Source organism: Stigmatopora argus, chromosome 18, assembly GCF_051989625.1.
Source record: "Stigmatopora argus isolate UIUO_Sarg chromosome 18, RoL_Sarg_1.0, whole genome shotgun sequence".
Taxonomy (NCBI): Eukaryota; Metazoa; Chordata; class Actinopteri; order Syngnathiformes; family Syngnathidae; genus Stigmatopora; species Stigmatopora argus.
In genome coordinates, this window is record NC_135404.1 from 11010401 (window position 1) to 11027305 (window position 16905).

The 16905-nt window shown below is 43.6% G+C and overlaps 2 protein-coding genes across 7 annotated transcripts; one reads left to right on the top strand and one right to left on the bottom strand.

Annotated features, from left to right (window-relative positions):
• Window positions 1–189: 189 nt before the first annotated feature.
• Window positions 190–5182, bottom strand: LOC144093260 (guanine nucleotide-binding protein subunit alpha-13). The gene is made up of 5 exons (XM_077626630.1): window positions 4642–5182; window positions 3369–3595; window positions 2059–2109; window positions 1588–1788; window positions 190–1523 (listed from the first exon to the last, which is right to left on the bottom strand). The coding sequence occupies exons 1-5, from the start codon at window positions 4922–4924 to the stop codon at window positions 1152–1154; spliced, it is 1134 nt and encodes a 377-aa protein (XP_077482756.1). The 5' UTR covers window positions 4925–5182; the 3' UTR covers window positions 190–1151.
• LOC144093258 (regulator of G-protein signaling 9-like) lies at window positions 4941–14074 on the top strand. 6 transcript variants are annotated; one of them, XM_077626625.1, is made up of 20 exons: window positions 4942–5643; window positions 6117–6265; window positions 6825–6921; window positions 7240–7290; window positions 7369–7475; window positions 7851–7902; window positions 7975–8033; window positions 8100–8176; window positions 8227–8323; window positions 8844–8906; window positions 9512–9541; window positions 9626–9687; window positions 9803–9916; window positions 9981–10096; window positions 10159–10246; window positions 10316–10454; window positions 10536–10618; window positions 10697–10820; window positions 11328–11713; window positions 12154–14074. In XM_077626625.1, exons 2-20 carry the CDS (start codon window positions 6197–6199, stop codon window positions 12314–12316), a joined length of 1977 nt encoding a protein of 658 aa, XP_077482751.1. In that variant the 5' UTR covers window positions 4942–5643; window positions 6117–6196; the 3' UTR covers window positions 12317–14074. The 6 variants fall into 6 exon arrangements, with proteins under 6 accessions (XP_077482749.1, XP_077482751.1, XP_077482750.1 ...); XM_077626626.1 differs by having other exon boundaries at window positions 4947–5087; XM_077626623.1 differs by having other exon boundaries at window positions 4941–6265.
• Window positions 14075–16905: the final 2831 nt, after the last annotated feature.

Genomic DNA, 16905 nt, shown 5'->3' on the forward strand with positions numbered 1-16905 from the left:
TTGAGGGTGTTGTGGCGTGTTCTATTTATTTTTCAGGCGCATTTTGGGTTCAATGTAAAAAATGAATTGAAACTGAAAATGATTTTAATTCTAGAAAACTGTGACATTTGCACGTAAAAGGTATTTTGTTGATGATATGGGAATGGAAATTAATTAACCCCGCCCCCACCCAAAAGAATGGCCGTCAAATTATTTGTATCATTTCTCTAGAAAATTGCTTTTTATTGATAGTCGGAGTGGCAATTTCCCAAAATAAGACAATTGAAAAAAGTAGTGATTTAGAACCAAAACGTTTCTACAACCATTTACATACAAGTAGTTAAACCTAGACATTATTTACAATGAAAACATTTGGGTATATACACAAGCAAAAGCTTAGCATCATTTTGATTTGGAAAAGGGGAAGCAACTAGGATGTTCAAACAAGGCGTATGGCAAATAAAAATCAAACGAAACTACGAGGATTTTGGCCCTTTGACGCAAATTCTTGGCGGCAGTTTAAATCAACCCTGAGATAACTATGGTTTTGTCGGTTATCCGTCAAAACACAACCAAGTTAACTAGTAATGGAAAATGACAGAATCCACCGTCTTTTGGAAATAATCCAATTTCACTTCATTTGTACAAAACACATTCTCTTCAAATCTGACAGGATTAAATGGATCGCAAAGACAATGTGATTAGGAACTATTTTTCTTTTAAATGAGGATTATCTTTCTTTAATCATGTCTATTCACACCTAGTAATATTAATGTGAAATTGGATCATTTCGCATAGCACACAGGTTTGGAATCAAGCGCTATTTTAAACAGAAACACGGTCTCTGTTAAGGCAACACAGGTTCGTCCACACACATTCAATTTAAGACGTCCACCGACATGATTTGGGGAAAAACGGGGGTTTAAGGGGGTGTCTGCTTTTGGTCTCTCCACATAAAGCAGCTTACAGGGCAGTGGAACAGACTTATTAAGAATTATTGGCGTGCATTCAGTGCTCGGACCCGAAAACAAAACAAAAAAAGGCGCGGATGCACCCCGCCCGAAACGCTCTAATAATAACGTGTGGCCAAAAGACGTGTGGTCAAACCGCGACCGGCCAAGCGACAAAGTTCCCCTGGATTTTTTCTTCTGGAGTCCATCCTCCACGGCCGGTCATTGGAGCATGAGCTGCTTGAGGTTGTCGTGGAGAATGGTGTCTTTGACGTCCCGGAACACCAGCCGGATGTTCTCCGTGTTGATGGCGGTGGTGAAGTGGTGGTAGAGCGGCTTGTGGGTGGCGTCGCGCCGCTTGGCCCGGAAGCACTCCACCATGAAGGCCTGTATGTCGGGCAGGCTGTACTCGGCCCCGCGGTACTCGGGGAAGTAGTCCTTGAGGGGTACGCTTTTCACTTTCTCCTCCAGCAGGTCGGTCTTGTTGAGGAAGAGGATGATGGACACGTTGGCGAAAACGCGGTTGTTGACGATGGTCTCGAAGATGTTGAGCGACTCGCACAGTCGGTTGGTCTGGCGGTCTTCCATCAAAACCTGCGAGACACGCTCAGGTAAGAATCGACGGATATTTGGGCTTCTATTTTTAACGTCTCCTCACCTGGTCGTATTCGGAGGAGGAGACGAGGAAGAGGATGGAGGTGACCGAATCGAAGCACTCGAACCAGCGCCGCCGCTCCGAACGCTGGCCGCCCACGTCCACCATCTTGAAGGGGACGTTCTTCAGCTCAAAGTCGTACTCGTGGATTCCCTTGGTGGGCTTTCGCGCCAGCAGGATGTCCTGCTGACTTGGAAGGTAATTCTGGGAGGGGCAAACCGTGGAAAAAACAAACAAAAAATGTCAACATTCGACGCTAGTTTACATACTATCAAAAAAATGGAATGTGCTTTTGAATAAATGTATAACAGAACAAGCTACCTTCAACAAAATCTTATTTACGTTTCATGGAATGTTATGGCTGTTCTGATTCCGGAAAAGTTATTTAATAGGACCCCCCAAGGGCGCCGTCATTTTCTAGACAAGTGAGATTATCTCAGATAGTAAGGAGAAGAAAAAAAACTGAAAACTCACCAGCTCACCAAGCTTATCCAGATTATCCAAGAAATACTTGACAGACTCGCCCTGCAAGAAACACACATTCACACACACACACATGCGGTCAAGTCACATTAGCTGATGCGGTTCCACGGGTCTCCAAAAAGGAGACGCCGGCATGCGTGCGTGCATGAGGGCCTAAAGGATTTTTTTCAAAGCTAAAGCGCCAATTAACGCAAGCCCGGACATGACGGCGTGCATTCCTTTATCGGCGTGCACGTCGGTGTAGAGATTGTTCTTATCTTTCATGCTGTCCGACTCGCTTTGCCGACCAGATCTCAATTTACAGGTCATTTCCTCTAAATTTTGGAGCATTTCCTATCATTTTTGGGGCAATTTCCACGCTGCTTCCTCTTGGTAAGTCCTGTGTGAGCTGAACGGCTAAGCTAACCCAATGAGGGGATGTTTCAAAATGGTGGACGGATTGCTGAGCGAGGGAATCGAAAAAGAGAAGTGGGACAAGCACCAGCATAGATTTTTTTCCCCTTGTGCCGTCAAGGCAAAAGCGGGACACGCTTGTACACAGAGCTCGAATAAATTGGACAATTATCAAAGCGGTCGTTGATTAATTTGACAGCTGCTTGTTATATGGGTAATTGTGACCTTTGATTTAACTCAGTGCCATTCAGTTATTGACATAAATTCAATTTCCATTAGGGAAAAACGACTTAAGTCGTTTTGGACCACGCCATAATCCAAGTACTTTACATTTTAAAAAAATATTGAAAAAACTAAGTATTGCTACACTATTAGTACAAAAAAATGCAACAATAAGTTCTAGTGCACATTTCCCTATAAAACATAAAGCCAACAGTACGTTGCCATTTATGTATTGAGCCGATTAGTCAACTAGTGGCAAAAAAAATAATTGGTGATTAGCCAATTATCAAAATAATCGTTTGCAGCCGTGGCGAGGAATATTTGAATTTGATCGTTAGTCCCCGCAGAAGGCGGCGCCGAGGCCCCCGGTTTGAAAGCGTAAAGCAGTTTAACGACAGATCAACATTCCAGCTCCGATTCTCGCACTTGTGCCGTCGCTAACAAAACACCATTGAGAAGCTCTCCCGCCAGCGGCCTTTTGAAATGGCCGCCCAAAAAATACGTCAAAAGTCACAGTGGGGGGGGAAGCGTCAAACGTGGCGAGGGACGGAGCCAAATCTCGACCTGCGTCCGCGCGGCATCTGGGCTAAATGTCAGCTCTTACATGGAGGGGGAAGTGGACCGAGTCGCCACGTGACGCTGCAGTCAGCTGCGAGGAAGCGGAATTAGCGGCGTTTCCCACCCACCAGCTGGAACTCCCGGCGCCGGTCGTAGGCGTTCTGGATGCCGCCGTCTGCCCACAGCGCTCGGATGGCGGGCAGGTACTGCAGGAAGACGGGCGTCTCCAGCTGCCCGCGCGCCATCTTGGCCGAGCGGGTGTCGAACGCCATGAGTTTGTCGCCCCGCTGCTGGTTGTTGGGGTCGCCCCACGGAATGTGCAGCTTCTCGCGGGCGTCCACCAGCACGCGGATGCCTGGTGGGAGACCGAGATGGACAATAAATCGGAGGGATATCCCAAAAAATATTATTACCATTCATCAGCCATTTGTTATTCACCGTGTGAGTGTGGCTTTTTGATAGAAATGATTAAATTATTATTAAAATGATGTGGGATGGTGAATGCTAACAAAAAAATGAATGAATTTAAATGTGTTAAATATTTGTGTTTCATATTCAAATAAAAAGTTTAAAAAATAAAAGATCATATTTTCTCAAATGGTGCTTTAAAATATATTTTTTAGGTCTCTGAATCTTCACGCAAAAACTAAAATGATGAATCGATTATTTGTGGAAAGCCTAAGAAAAATCCCAAATCAGACCACCCCACTTTAAATGGATCGGACGTCTATGCTGCCGCCCCTCCCATTTCAAATGAATTTGGTTGTCGTCAATGGAAGATGAGTGAAATGCTCTTTTACATGACATACATTTAGTTAGGTGATGTCCTGTAAGATTTCTTTTAATATAAAACATACCAATAGCCCCAAAAAGCATTAAGAAACGCTTGATTATGTCACTTTAATGGGGTTAAACCTACTTGCTCCTTCCAAGGTCACAGTACATTTGAAAAAGACTAATAAAACTCATTGTAATATTTACGTAAACGCCTATTTAAACTCCGATTTATGACTCGAGTGTTCATTTTACAATACGGCAACGTTGACCTTAGTCTTACTTTCCATTAGGACAAATGAAGCCTACAACACATACAGGAACACCTTACGGTCTTACTAATGTCCATTTCAGCTCTTTTTTTTTAGAAACATATACATTCCCCCCCAAAAAATAGATTTAGTTCTTTTAGGAAAGGTTACTTCAAACCCAAGCGACCATATAAGCGGCTAATGTACGCTAAAAGAAAACGGGTTTAAACAAGCAGAAGGGGGCTCTCGCATAGGGTGTGTCGAGCGAGGGCTGTTTGTGTTCGAATCTCACCAACTTTTCCCAGCTAGAAAAACCACTAAAAAGCGGGCCTCGTTCGAAAAAGCGTTATTAGCCGTGTGTTTTGTCCGACTTTACCCTTGATAACGTTGCTGTAAATAGTGGCTCGGAAGTCCTCCCGGGCTCTCTGGTCGAAGTCCTGGCCGTGAATGATCCGCATTTGTTTGAGGAACGTCGACTTGCCGCTCTCGCCCGCGCCCAGCAGCAGGATCTTCACTAGCCGCTTCACGTAGGTTTTCTCCCGGGAGAGCCGCCGGTCGATCTCCTTGGAGCGGCGGACCTGCTCCACCTCGCCGCTGTTGAGCAGGCACACGGGAAGGCACACTTTGAGCACGGAGCGCGACGGCAGGAAATCCGCCATGTTCGCGAGAGCCTCATCGATGCTAATTTGGCTGCGCGTGTGCTGCGGCTGCGGCGGCGGCGGCAGCGGCGGCGACGGAGGAGGCAAAGTCAGAGTCGTCGTCGTCGTCAGCGGCGTCAGCGTCAGGAGCCACGGGACCAAGCCCCTTCCCTCTACCCAGGAAGTAAACTTGTTTAGCCGGCCGTCACTTTTGCGCCGAGATTAGCTCGTTATTAAAAGAAAACCACAACAACAACAAACAAACAAAAACACGCTATCTTATCTTTGAGGAAGACGAATTTATATCGAGCTCGTGGAAGCTAGCTAGTAGCACGCTAGCATGGAGGACGTGGTGGCCTCGGTTTGTACTTAAAATATGTCAAAAGGGAGTCGTTTTAGGACACGTTTTAACTTTTAAAAAGACAAAGCAAGAATTTGTGTTACATTGTGTAAAGAACAGGGAGTTCTAACGGTGAAGTTTAAACTTTTTGGAATGAAACATGGCCCTCTAGCGGACAGTCGTCATCGTCGTGAAACGCTTTGCTAAAGCACAAAAATGCCGACTCCTCATTAGTCGAATTGTATTATAATTTGAGTTATCATTATTTTTACATTTCTTTTCAGGGTTTCCCCAGCGTTAAATCTTTTGTTACACGCCTTAGCCTGGGGAAAATTGCTGCAAATACAAGTATGCATTTCGTTGAGGTGGCAAAAGGAACCATAATATGCAGCATATCACGGTATGTTTTTATTAATAAACAAAAAGATGAAATGAGACGACAAAATGAGCGTTTTCTCCCTGTAAAAGCCATAGCAACGACCACTAGAAAACTATTATTATTATTATATGTTGTTATTATTATTATTATACTATTATAGTTGTAACACTTCCCTCTAGCGGACGGGTTTCGTCATTGTCCAATTTTCCTGCCGCGTTCCCATTGGTAGATTGTCATCAGGTTTGAGGTACGGTGCGTTCCAGACAACAAGGAACAATTACGATTACGCAAGAAACTTATAGCTTACGATTGGTAAAACGGAATTTTTATCATAAAAACGTTTAAAAATGAGTCCATTTGATATTTAGAACATAGTCAATAATTGATGCAGCTTTATCGATTTGACACGAATAATCGAGGAAACTCCCACGTCCCGAGCTCTTTTGGAGTGCGAGAAGGCAGCACTGTTATTGATCATTGCACGTTCTTTCCAGCCAGCATCCCTACACAATACAGGGCTCCCAACCTCATCAACAGTGTGTTCGTGGGTGTGCACGCGTGGAAATTGGACCTCATGACAATAAAAAACACTCTTCGGGATCACGGACAGAGGTATCGCCCACGGATGGCGTGTCTGCACAAGGTAAGGCAGCCCACCGCTTTCTTCTAGTTTATGAATGGCTACACAACACAGCATGTATTGAAAACCTCGTGTAATTTTTTTTCTTATTTATGGATTCTGCTTGAAGTATGAATACAAATTCGAGGAGAGGTGTTGGAAATGCATGACATGTCATCAGAATGCCATCTGCTTACTAAACTCTTTTCACCTCCTCATAGTAATAAGGTCATGTCGTTTAATAAGCATTATCTAGGATCATTGTCAGTGAAGAAGGAAGTTAATCCAGCCTGGGGCTTGACTCATTTTGCCCAGGAGAAGACCGACGTGGACACTTTATTAAATGTGTTGCCTCAATTTAGCTGTAAAACTGGAGAAATCCATACTTGCAGATGGGGATACAACATTAAGTCGCTGCGAAAAAGCACTTTACCCACATGACGACACAAGAATCAATGCGAGTTCTAAGACATGTCAGTCCCAGGATGCCCTCGCAAACCGTCGTCAAAGCAACCCCGCGAGCCCCCAGCATCCTTCATGTTGCTTGTCAGTTGTCACGGTAACTTCTCCTCTCCCCCCGCAGGCGGAGAAGATCCTGCTGGAGATGCAGGACCCCAAGTCGGGAATCAAGTCGCAGCCGCAGCGACTGGTCATCACCACCATCCCGCACGCCATCACCGGTGAGTGCGCGAAGGCTCGCTTCGAGCCGAACAATTGTGTAATCAGCGGGTTGAGACGCGCGGCCTCAAACTGGAGAGCTGCGGATTCGGTCGCCATGACAACCCCAAGTCCTCGTCAAAGCGAGGGGGGAAAAGTAGGTGGGGAGACCAAATAACTAAGTAACACAGAGCAAAGTCAAAGGAAAAGAAACAAGAGGGGAGAAGAGAACGCTGCACTTTAGAAAATTGTCATGATTTATTTATCAGCGGGGGTCTGGCATTTAGACACGCGAACGCATACTGTGTCGGTATGATGTCATTTCCATATATGGTCCTCAGGGGAAGACATGATCGCGTGGCTGGCAGACAGATTCCAAATCGACGGGAGAGGTGAGCGCCACATTCGAGAGCTCCGATGACACTTTTAAAGGCCGTTGACGGAAGTGTTTTTCCCGCGGCTGCGGTCAGAGGCCAGAAATTTGGGCTCCATGCTGGTGGCGCTGGGCTTTGTGTACCCGCTGCAAGATCACAAACGTTTGCTGCTCAAACACGACACGTCGCTGTACCGCTTCCAGGTAATGCCACAAAATTGATGTGGTTGGAGTCGGGGAAAAATGTTCTCATCTCACACTATAGTTAAAAAACTAATCGAGATATTTATTTCAAATAATGGAGACATGCAGAGTGATTACATTCTCCCCCACTAGGTGGCAGACATTCTTAATTGAGTTGTAAGAACATTTTTAGCTGAAACTTAAAGCATTTTGACATTAAACAACCACGTCCTTCAGCGCCATTGACAGCCATAGCCAATCTTTTAGACTGAATTTGTGAAGATATGTCAACCAATCAATGTACAGGAAACATTATTTAATGAAATACAAACCAACTTTAATATACGCAGTTTTGCGAAAATACCATATTTTATAGTCAATGTTTATTGCTTTCAGACTCCGTATTTCTGGCCCGCCCAGCAGTGGCCCGTGGAAGACACAGATTACGGTAAGCGAGTATAAAGTTTATCATGGACTCCACGCTGCATTTTTTTTAAAACCACATCTACCTGCGCTGCAGCAATCTACTTGGCCAAGAGGAACATCCGCAAGAAGGGACTTTTGGAGTTTCATGAGCAGGTGGTTTGACGCCGCTGCCGTTAACCTAGCCACGGCGTTTACTGGGCCGTTTCCGTTTGTCCTCAGGAGCAGTACAACCGCCTTCACAAGTGGATGAATCACAAGTGGGACTTCATTGTGATGCAGGCCAAAGAACAGTACAGGTACAGTCTAATTATAGCGAGGAAAACAAAATCGATTCCGTTTCAATTAGCGTGTGTGACTTCAGGGCCGCAAAGGAGAGGAAGAAACCGGACCGTGTGGTGTTCGACTGTCAGGAGAGGGCTTACTGGGTGGTCCACAGACCCCCGGTGAGATATAAACACACACACACACACACACGGCAACTTCATGCTCTCCGTCATTATCTCCACCCACGACGCCTCGTTGCCATCGCGTCCTCTTGTCGGAGCCAAAAGGTCTCGGCTGATTAATTTTTCAAGACGCGCGTGTGAAAAAATTACCACCGCGTCGTCAGTCAAGCTCCAATTTTATTCTATATTTTGGTTATATTTGTTAGGTGTCTTTTGCTACCCTCGTGAGGCTAATTTGTAAAGGTCATATGAATCCAACTTTACAAATGAAGGTATTTTTAGGAATGAGTGTTTTTTTGTATCTACATTTATAGTGTTATGATATTTGATTTTTTAAAATGTATTTTGAAAGAATGATTCCGTTTTAGTTAAAAAGTCGTACAAATTACGATACATTTAGTTGACTTGTTCATATTTGGGGCTAAGTCAGTATCCCAAGCATTCATTTTTTTTCCCCATTAAAGCTGAATGTCATTGTTTTAATTTTAAAAAAAATCCTTTTTCCCCATTTGTGCAGCCAGGCACAGTGAGCGCCATGGACTACGGAATTGACCGGCGAATTGATCCCAACGGGGACAAGGTGACAGGTGAGTGAACATTCTTTCCTTGTTTCTTTTTTTCTTCTTTTTAAAAAAAAAATACTTTTGCTCCTTTTCCTTACTAAGCACTTTCTCCCTTTTTCCTTGTCTTGTGTTTCCTGCAGGCCTCTCTTCTGTCACCTTCTAGACCTTAGCACGCACTTGATTCTAAGCCACATGTTTCACAGAAATATTTCATTACTAAAGATATATTTATTCACCAAATAAAATCACATTCTCAGGGGCTGTCTAACCTTTTAAAAAGACAAAAATAACATTCAAATGGCAGCACACTACATTGTACGTATATGATATACACGGGGATAACGTTTAGCAAGGCTAGCCATAGCATAGCAGCTTTGTGGTACCTGTCCTTTTAGGTAATAAATTCAAAATGAACTAGCTTTAAACTGTTCTTCTGTGATGGAATCAAGCATTGGAAGGAGCCTTCCTTGGTAATAATTGCTCGTTTGACCCTTAAAAAACAAAAAACACACAAAAAACGCTTTGTGATAAAAATCGTAGCATACAAACGGAGAGGGAAAGAAATATTCGCAAAAATAAGGTAGATATCTTTTGTCACATTTCTCGTCTTTTCCTCTCGCAGGCGAAAACTCCCGACTACTACGAGAGAATTGTGAGAATTTTGGATTTCGTTTCATCACCACAGAGACTTGATTTTTGATTTCCAGCTTGTCTTAATGTCTTCTCGTCCTTCCAGATGATCTTCACCCAGCAGTCCATCATGAGGCCCCGAGTCAAGTCGTCCGTGTCCATCAGCGCGTACGTTTGTCTTGAATAAGCTATAGAAAATATGCAAACTCCACACAGTGAGGACCGACCTGGGATTGAACCCAGAACCCCAGGACCGCAAAAAAACGTTTTTTTTTTTCTGCAGCTTGGTTAAATACTGCGCTACGTACAACAGCCACGACCCGTTCCTCTCCAAATCTCTTCCCAGCAACCCCTGGCACACGGACGATGTCACCTACTGGACTTTAAACATGCCCAAGTAAGTCCGCCGTCACGTTATGCGACACATCCAGATCAAAAATCCATTTGCTGGCGCCCGGCAGCGTGGAAACGGCGACCAGAATGCGCGTAGAGCGCTGGACGTTCAGCTTCGGTGAGCTGCTGTCGGACCCGCGAGGCCGCGACGACTTCCGCCGTTTTTTGAGGAAAGAATTCAGCGGTATGACGGCGCCGCCGCCGCCCGAAAACACCCGCAATGGCAAAATGTGGACTTTTTTTCAGGTGAAAACTTGGCTTTCTGGGAAGGCTGCGAGGATTTAAAGTGGGGCACGGCGGCGACCATGCGGGAAAAGGCCGAGCAGATCTACAAGTAATGCTTACGGTATCAATCTGGTTCGCTCTGGAAACGATTTGTCCATTTTTTTTCTTCCCATTCCAGGACGTTCCTGGCTCGTGGCGCCCCCAGGTGGATCAACATCGACGGGAAGACCATGGAGATCACCGTCAACGGCCTGAAAAACCCACACAGATACGTGCTGGACGCCGCTCAGACCCACATCTACATGCTCATGAAGAAGGTTTGTTATTTTATTTTTTTTTCGCGAGGGGTCGTCCAATTCATTTCAAAGCCTTGGCCAAAGAGAAATCTTGTCTGTCAGGACTCGTACGGGCGCTACCTGAAATCGCAGGTGTTCAAGGACACGTTGAAGAAGGCCATGAGCCCCGAAGAGCACAAGTTGACGTAGGTTCCTCCTTCTCTGGCGGGCGTTCGAGCCTCGCCACCGCCGGGCCTCTTTTGAACCCAAGCCGACCTCCCCAGGGACGCCCAGTTGGAGCAGAACGCCAAGAACCGCCGGCCCGGCCCGAGTCCCATCGTCCTTCGGCAGCGGGAGCTGGAGGAGCGCGCCAAGATGGCCGCCAACGCGCCCGTCGACATCACGCAGGTCATGAGCAAACTCGGCAAGAAAAAATCTTGAAGCGTTTGCAAACGCACCATCTTTACATTTATTTTTCTTAGATGACCTACACATTTTTATCGCTCTTTCCTATGCATTTAAATATCAAGTATTATTGTTACTACTACCATATTTCATCTTTATGTGGCTTTTGTCTTTTGATTATTTTTGCCACTTTCCCAAATCCTCAAGCCTAATCCCATCTGCCATTTGTGTGCGTTTGGTGACGACTTCAATAAATCATCCTCCAACATCTCATCTGTCCGTCCGTCTGTCATTGCCTCACCGTCCAAGTCCAAGAGTAATGCTGAAAAAATGTAAGAAAAACACTTTTACAGTATTCCTCCATTCATTTAACCTTTGTCACATTCCTTGTCTTATTTTCCACCAGCTTCCATCATGGCTCACTGTTTTTAATTACTGTCAAAAATATATTTTTTTTTTTTTAACTCCAACTGAATTTGACACTACCGGTGTAATCTTTTCACCCCGCAGCTGTGCCGCTTCACCACCCCGGTACCCCACCTGGCCGTGTACTCGGGCCTCGCCGACTCTCCCTCCGCCAACGCCTCTCCCTCCTTCGCCGTCCCGGCCCCGTGCCCGTCCCCCCTCGTGGCCGGACGCCCCGAGGGTCTGTCGGAAGGCGGGGACGAAGGGCCGCCGGACGGCGAGGCGGCGCGGGCCCCCGAGCCCGCGCGTAGGTCGAGGGTGGCGCTCTCGTTGCGGCGGCTCCTGAGGCGGGGCCGCGGCGCGGGTGGCGGCCCCTCCGCCGTCTTTGCCAGCCTCTCGCCCAAGTGCCACGGGGCCGCCGGGGTGGGCGGACGCATCCGGCCGATCATTCCGGACGCCTCCAGTCAAGTGCCGCCCAGGAGGATCGGCAAGTGAGTGGATGACTCGCCGTATTTTTCAGACTAGAAGTCGCAGAATACGCAACGAAGACGGGGAAAAAAACAAGATATAAATCACATTTTTTGGGAGTGCAATTTTTTTTATGTGATCAGAAACTTGAGAACAAATCTACGTTAACTAAACAATGGAAAACAAAGGGCTAAATAGCCATATGTTAATATTTCAGTTTTTCAGATAACTCTTGCCTAAAAAAATACTTTTGGTGGTTAGAGAAAAAAATAATACATATATTAGTTGCAGTTTTATTAAGCGTAAATGGCAACAGTCCGTAAAATACGGTACTTACTTGGATTTCTTATTACAAGATTACTTTCTATATTTGATTGTTTACACGAGGGTTGTCAAACTCATTTTTTGTCGTGTTATTTCTTCGGGAGGGTCATTTTTATGTTGTTTTTTCTCTGTGCGTTAGCTTTTTCCAGATCAAGGTGGACATCCCCCCGGAGTGTCGGATCTACCCCATCGAGTCCGAGGACGAGGACGAGGAGACCCGAGCCGCTTCCCAGAGTGCTTTGGGGGCCAAAGAGATCATCTGCCCGTGGGAGAGCCTCAGCCCTCACAATGGGACTGGCTAAAAAAAAACAAGAAGACAAAATCCCAAAAGGTACCCAATGGGTTCGTTTCTTTACATTCCATCGTAAAAGGGGTCAAATGTGTCCTCTTCTTTGTAGCGTCGGTGTTCAAACCTCCTTCCAAGTAGCCCCACTGCAGCCTTATTGATTAGTAAACAACGCCTTATTTAGTTTTTGCCTTACATCGGTGGTGTGGTGCCCGTGGGCCAACTGCAGTCTGCTTCCCAGTTTTTATAGGCCCTAAAGCTAATGATGAAAATACGATCATTAATCATCTATATAAACAAAAAGGACTTCAAGTCAGCCCTTGCGTCCTTTTGATTTTTTTTTTTCCTGAGAAAAAAAGTTTGGACACTGTTGCCTTACACCAACCGACTAATAATGTCCATTAGGAAAAAATGATGAAATGGCGAAAGTCCAATTATTATAAGCCAAAGATGACATTTGGACTGAGCTGGTTTGTTAGGAAATTAATTATCTATTGAAGATTGACATCCAATGAGAAACACGAACATTTTGAGTTTTTTTTTTTTAATGAAATGCATTATAACAAACAGGGTGGGACTTGATTTTAAAAAATATATTCTCATTTATGATACACTTTTCCCCTCAACTGGCCTTTGAAATATGCTCAGATTGGCTTAGTTAGCCCAACGCTAATATGCCCATCGGTTTAATCAGTGTATCGAAACATTGTGCCCTGACAAAAGTTCCGTATTGTTTAAAGGTCCTGTGATTGGAACGTGACTGCGTATTTTTTAAATTTCAACTTTTGTAATCTATTAACTGTAAAGTCCCACCCTAAAAAGAATGGAATATTTGTGGATTTTATTTTTTTTGTATAAGAAAAAACTCAAAAGATGTGGGCATACAGTGTTCCCTTGCCATGTTGGGATCATTTTGATTGAGTTTTATTTTATGTTGCAATTATCAGACATGCCACCAGGCCCCGCCTCTTAAATGTGCTATGAAATACTACAGCAAGTGATTTTAAAATGCTAGCCTACCGTATCTTAGCTCAAATCTGTAGTATAGTCTGCTTACATAGGCGTGCAATTCTCTTGTTGCTATGTCATTCCGTCAACATGTACTAGCTAGCGCAGGGCTAAAATAATAGAGATGAGCATCCATTCTGGTTGTGACATCACAACCAGAATGCCTGCAAACTCGTGGGCATTCCCTGATACATTATTTTGACTGGAATAACTATAAAATGGCAGAGAAAACATCAAGGTTTGAGTGCCAAAATATTTTTTAAACTATGCTTCAACATGTTCATTTAGATTTATTTTATTTTTTACCATTTCATAGCACCTTTAAAGGCATATGCATATATCTACCGCGTACAATACAGTATCTAAAATGTTTATTTTATGATATTTTGGGGTTTAAACTATTATATACTGTTTATAAATAGTTTGTTTTAAATGTGATGAAATAATTTAAGAAGCGTGTAGCTATTTAAAAATAACTTTATATGCTCTTGTAATAGTTCGGATTTTGGAATGTGGGTTCACTGTACACGTTTTTCACTGGACATAATCCATTTTATATTAAAAAAAACGGGTTCTTGTGAACGTGTTAAATCGTTTTAGTAACAGCTAGTTTTGTACGTGACGTTTTTTTTACTGTCGCAACAAAAAATGTGGCGCTCGTCGTAACATGTTTACAGATTGAAGACTGATCTTTATTTAAACGGTGTGCTTTTGTCAAGTGCCTCCATGATGAGTATGTGAATAAAAGTCTTTAAGTCAGGCGTAATAGTGACCTCTGATATTTTATTCCATAAATATTCAACTGCCGTTGAGGTTGACGGTTGCCCAATCCATTTTGACTAGGACTTTATTGTATCGCCATCTGGATTAGATAACGGAGAAAAAAAGGCAAATGTACGTTATGGATGTCCAATTTAAAATGTTATGCAGTATAATGTATTTTCTTTTCTGGCTCTCTTTCCCTTGTGTGAGCGAGGGACAACATAACTCAGGACACAAAATACTCCACCGCTGGCTTTGCAGACCAACACACGGGCTTGAAATACACAGACGAGGGTTGCTTGACGAGAAAACCGCAAACACCTAGGTGACTCAAACAAGGTAAGGACAGCCAGAAAAGACACAGCAGTTGACACTCATGAACCACCACACGGACAGGACACACAAGAAAAAAAAAACACCCAACTACCCCAACAAAACACGACAGCTGCAGCACGAAATTATTGCAGTATAGAAAGAAATATAGGCTAGCAGAGGATTTCTGACCTCTGGCAACAAAATCACTGATGCTGGAGTTCTGCTTGTCACACCCGGACAGCATCAGGATGTTGTTTCCAGAAGTTAGCTCGCTCCAGTCCACCTCTGCCTCCCGTGACCTAAAAAAAAAGGGAAATATTCGGCAAGGGAAGCGGGAAATTGAAGAGAGGCACCTTTCCCGTTTCTCTTTGTTGGCGGGGTTGCCATTCTATTTTCACATGACGGATGAGCCCCGTCCGTCCGTCCGTCTCAGTTGCTCTCCGTCTGATATAGCTCGACATGGCATGGCGTCCAAATGCCAGAGGAGACGTCTTTAGTTTCAGCCTGACCCGTTTGATTCACTCCTCTAGATTCAATGCTCAGCCATAAAAAGGACCCTTTTCCTCTTTTCTAATTGACTCGTGTCATATTTGTCACGCTAAACTATTTATGAATGCGGAAACAGAGCAAGGACTGAAGCTCTGTTGCTAGATACCAAATTTGGCATTTTTTTATAGATGGTATTATATATATATATATATATATATATATATATATATATATATATATATATATATATATATATATATATATATATATATATATATATATATATATATATATATATATATATATATACATATATACACATATACACAGATATATACACATATATATATATATATATATATACATATATACATGTATATACATATATATGTATGTATATATATACTTCAGAGACACGCTTATTTATTTATATATTTATTCATGTATTTATTTATTAACTTACTTATTACCTATTATCTATTTATGTCTAAAATGCCTTTCCTATTTCTGCATCCTCACCCTCTTGCTACTGTAACAACGAAATTTCCCGAATATGGGATGAATAAAGTTATCCAATCCAATCCAATCCAATCCAATAATGACAACAAATGACATTTTGTCACATTATTAGTCAGTTTAAAGCTTAATTAATTTAAAAAAAACAAATACTATTGATTCATTTGCAAAAATGTTGCCAGATTATTTACTATATACTAAGTATCTGTGTATATATATTTATGTTAAAGCAGGATAATTCATTATATTACTCATGATCGGCCAACCTTCCTGGTTAAACTACTTTGGACGTCAATTGGCATCAATGGCACCCAGTGAGTGAATATTTTCAAAAAGGTTCCCTTGTTTTCATACCTGCGCATGCCAAAGTCCTAAAACGACCCGTCCATACATGTCGTCTCCGCGAAGCCAATCTCTCCTCTTCCACGCCAGGACAAAGTGTCCAAATGTTTGCCACATTGCCATCCGATTCCTGTCCACGTCTGTCCCGTCCCATCCCATCCCCCCCTTTTTTCCCACCTCTCATCCATCACGCAGGAAGCCAGCTCTTCCTGAAAACATGCACGGGAGTAAGGAAAAGCCCAAGGCCGAGGGTTTTGTCAGGGGAAGCTACGCGGATGTGCTTCGGGGGGGGGGAGGATGTTGTTGTCGTTGCGTCGCGTTAAATTCATGCTTTTGGGATGTGGGGAGGAAACCGGAGTACCCCGAGATTACCCACAAACATGCAAACTCCACCCAACCGTGTCACCCCCCTTTTTTACCCTTTATTAAGCACGCCTTTAAATACCTTAAATGAAACAAAATACTTTGTGTCACTAAGGACATCACCAAAGATTAATTCGGCTTGCATTCAATGTTTTTTGAACATTTTATCAATTTCACGTCCATACCATAATTGTTATTATTATTAAAATTTTGAAATGACCTACATTTGGTTCAGAGACGCAGTCCTTTACATGAGTGACACCAAATGGATTGTGTTTGTTTGGGCTTCAAATTTTCCCCCTAAAATCGTCTTTATGAAGTGTCAACAGAAAATCCCAAATCTGGACCTGCCGGTCAATGTGGTCTCGAGACCAAGACCCAGCTTGAAAAGAGCAAGAGCACACGAGGAGGCGTGTCTGTTCAGCTTGGCCTGATAATGACGGAGGTCGGCATAATAACAGGATGTTTACAAATTGTGCAAATAGTGCTTGGACGATAAGCTAGGCAGGTGCCAATGAATGCGTTTGCATGGAAATGTTAGACTAGCTTTGGGGGGAAAGGGAAGGGACAAAACTCTTTCAATTTTGCTTCACTGGTCGCTAGAAAGATGACATTTCCGAACAACACATACATTTGTTATAACTCGTTAAAATTCACATTGAGAGTTTCTGAGGTGAGAGTTTACTCCTACATACATTTGTCTATGGTAGAGAGGGATTCATTCAAGCAATCCTGCACGTTTTTGACTCGATCTGACTTTTATGATTCCAGGCTTTCTGGAAGTTAGCTTGATCTCGCACCTTCTGGTGC

Excerpts from the sequence above, each read along its gene's own strand:
- LOC144093260 (XM_077626630.1), bottom strand. The coding sequence starts at position 4,924 with ATGGCGGATTTCCTGCCGTCGCGCTCCGTGCTCAAAGTGTGCCTTCCC. Across the intron at positions 3,596-4,641 it reads TTACAGCAACGTTATCAAGG|GCATCCGCGTGCTGGTGGAC; the intron begins GTAAAGTCGGAC and ends GTCTCCCACCAG. Across the intron at positions 1,524-1,587 it reads CCTCCTCCGAATACGACCAG|GTTTTGATGGAAGACCGCCA; the intron begins GTGAGGAGACGT and ends CGTGTCTCGCAG.
- LOC144093258 (XM_077626623.1), top strand. The coding sequence starts at position 6,008 with ATGCAGCTTTATCGATTTGACACGAATAATCGAGGAAACTCCCACGTC. Across the intron at positions 8,034-8,099 it reads TTTTGGAGTTTCATGAGCAG|GAGCAGTACAACCGCCTTCA; the intron begins GTGGTTTGACGC and ends GTTTGTCCTCAG. Across the intron at positions 8,907-9,511 it reads TTGATCCCAACGGGGACAAG|GCGAAAACTCCCGACTACTA; the intron begins GTGACAGGTGAG and ends TTCCTCTCGCAG.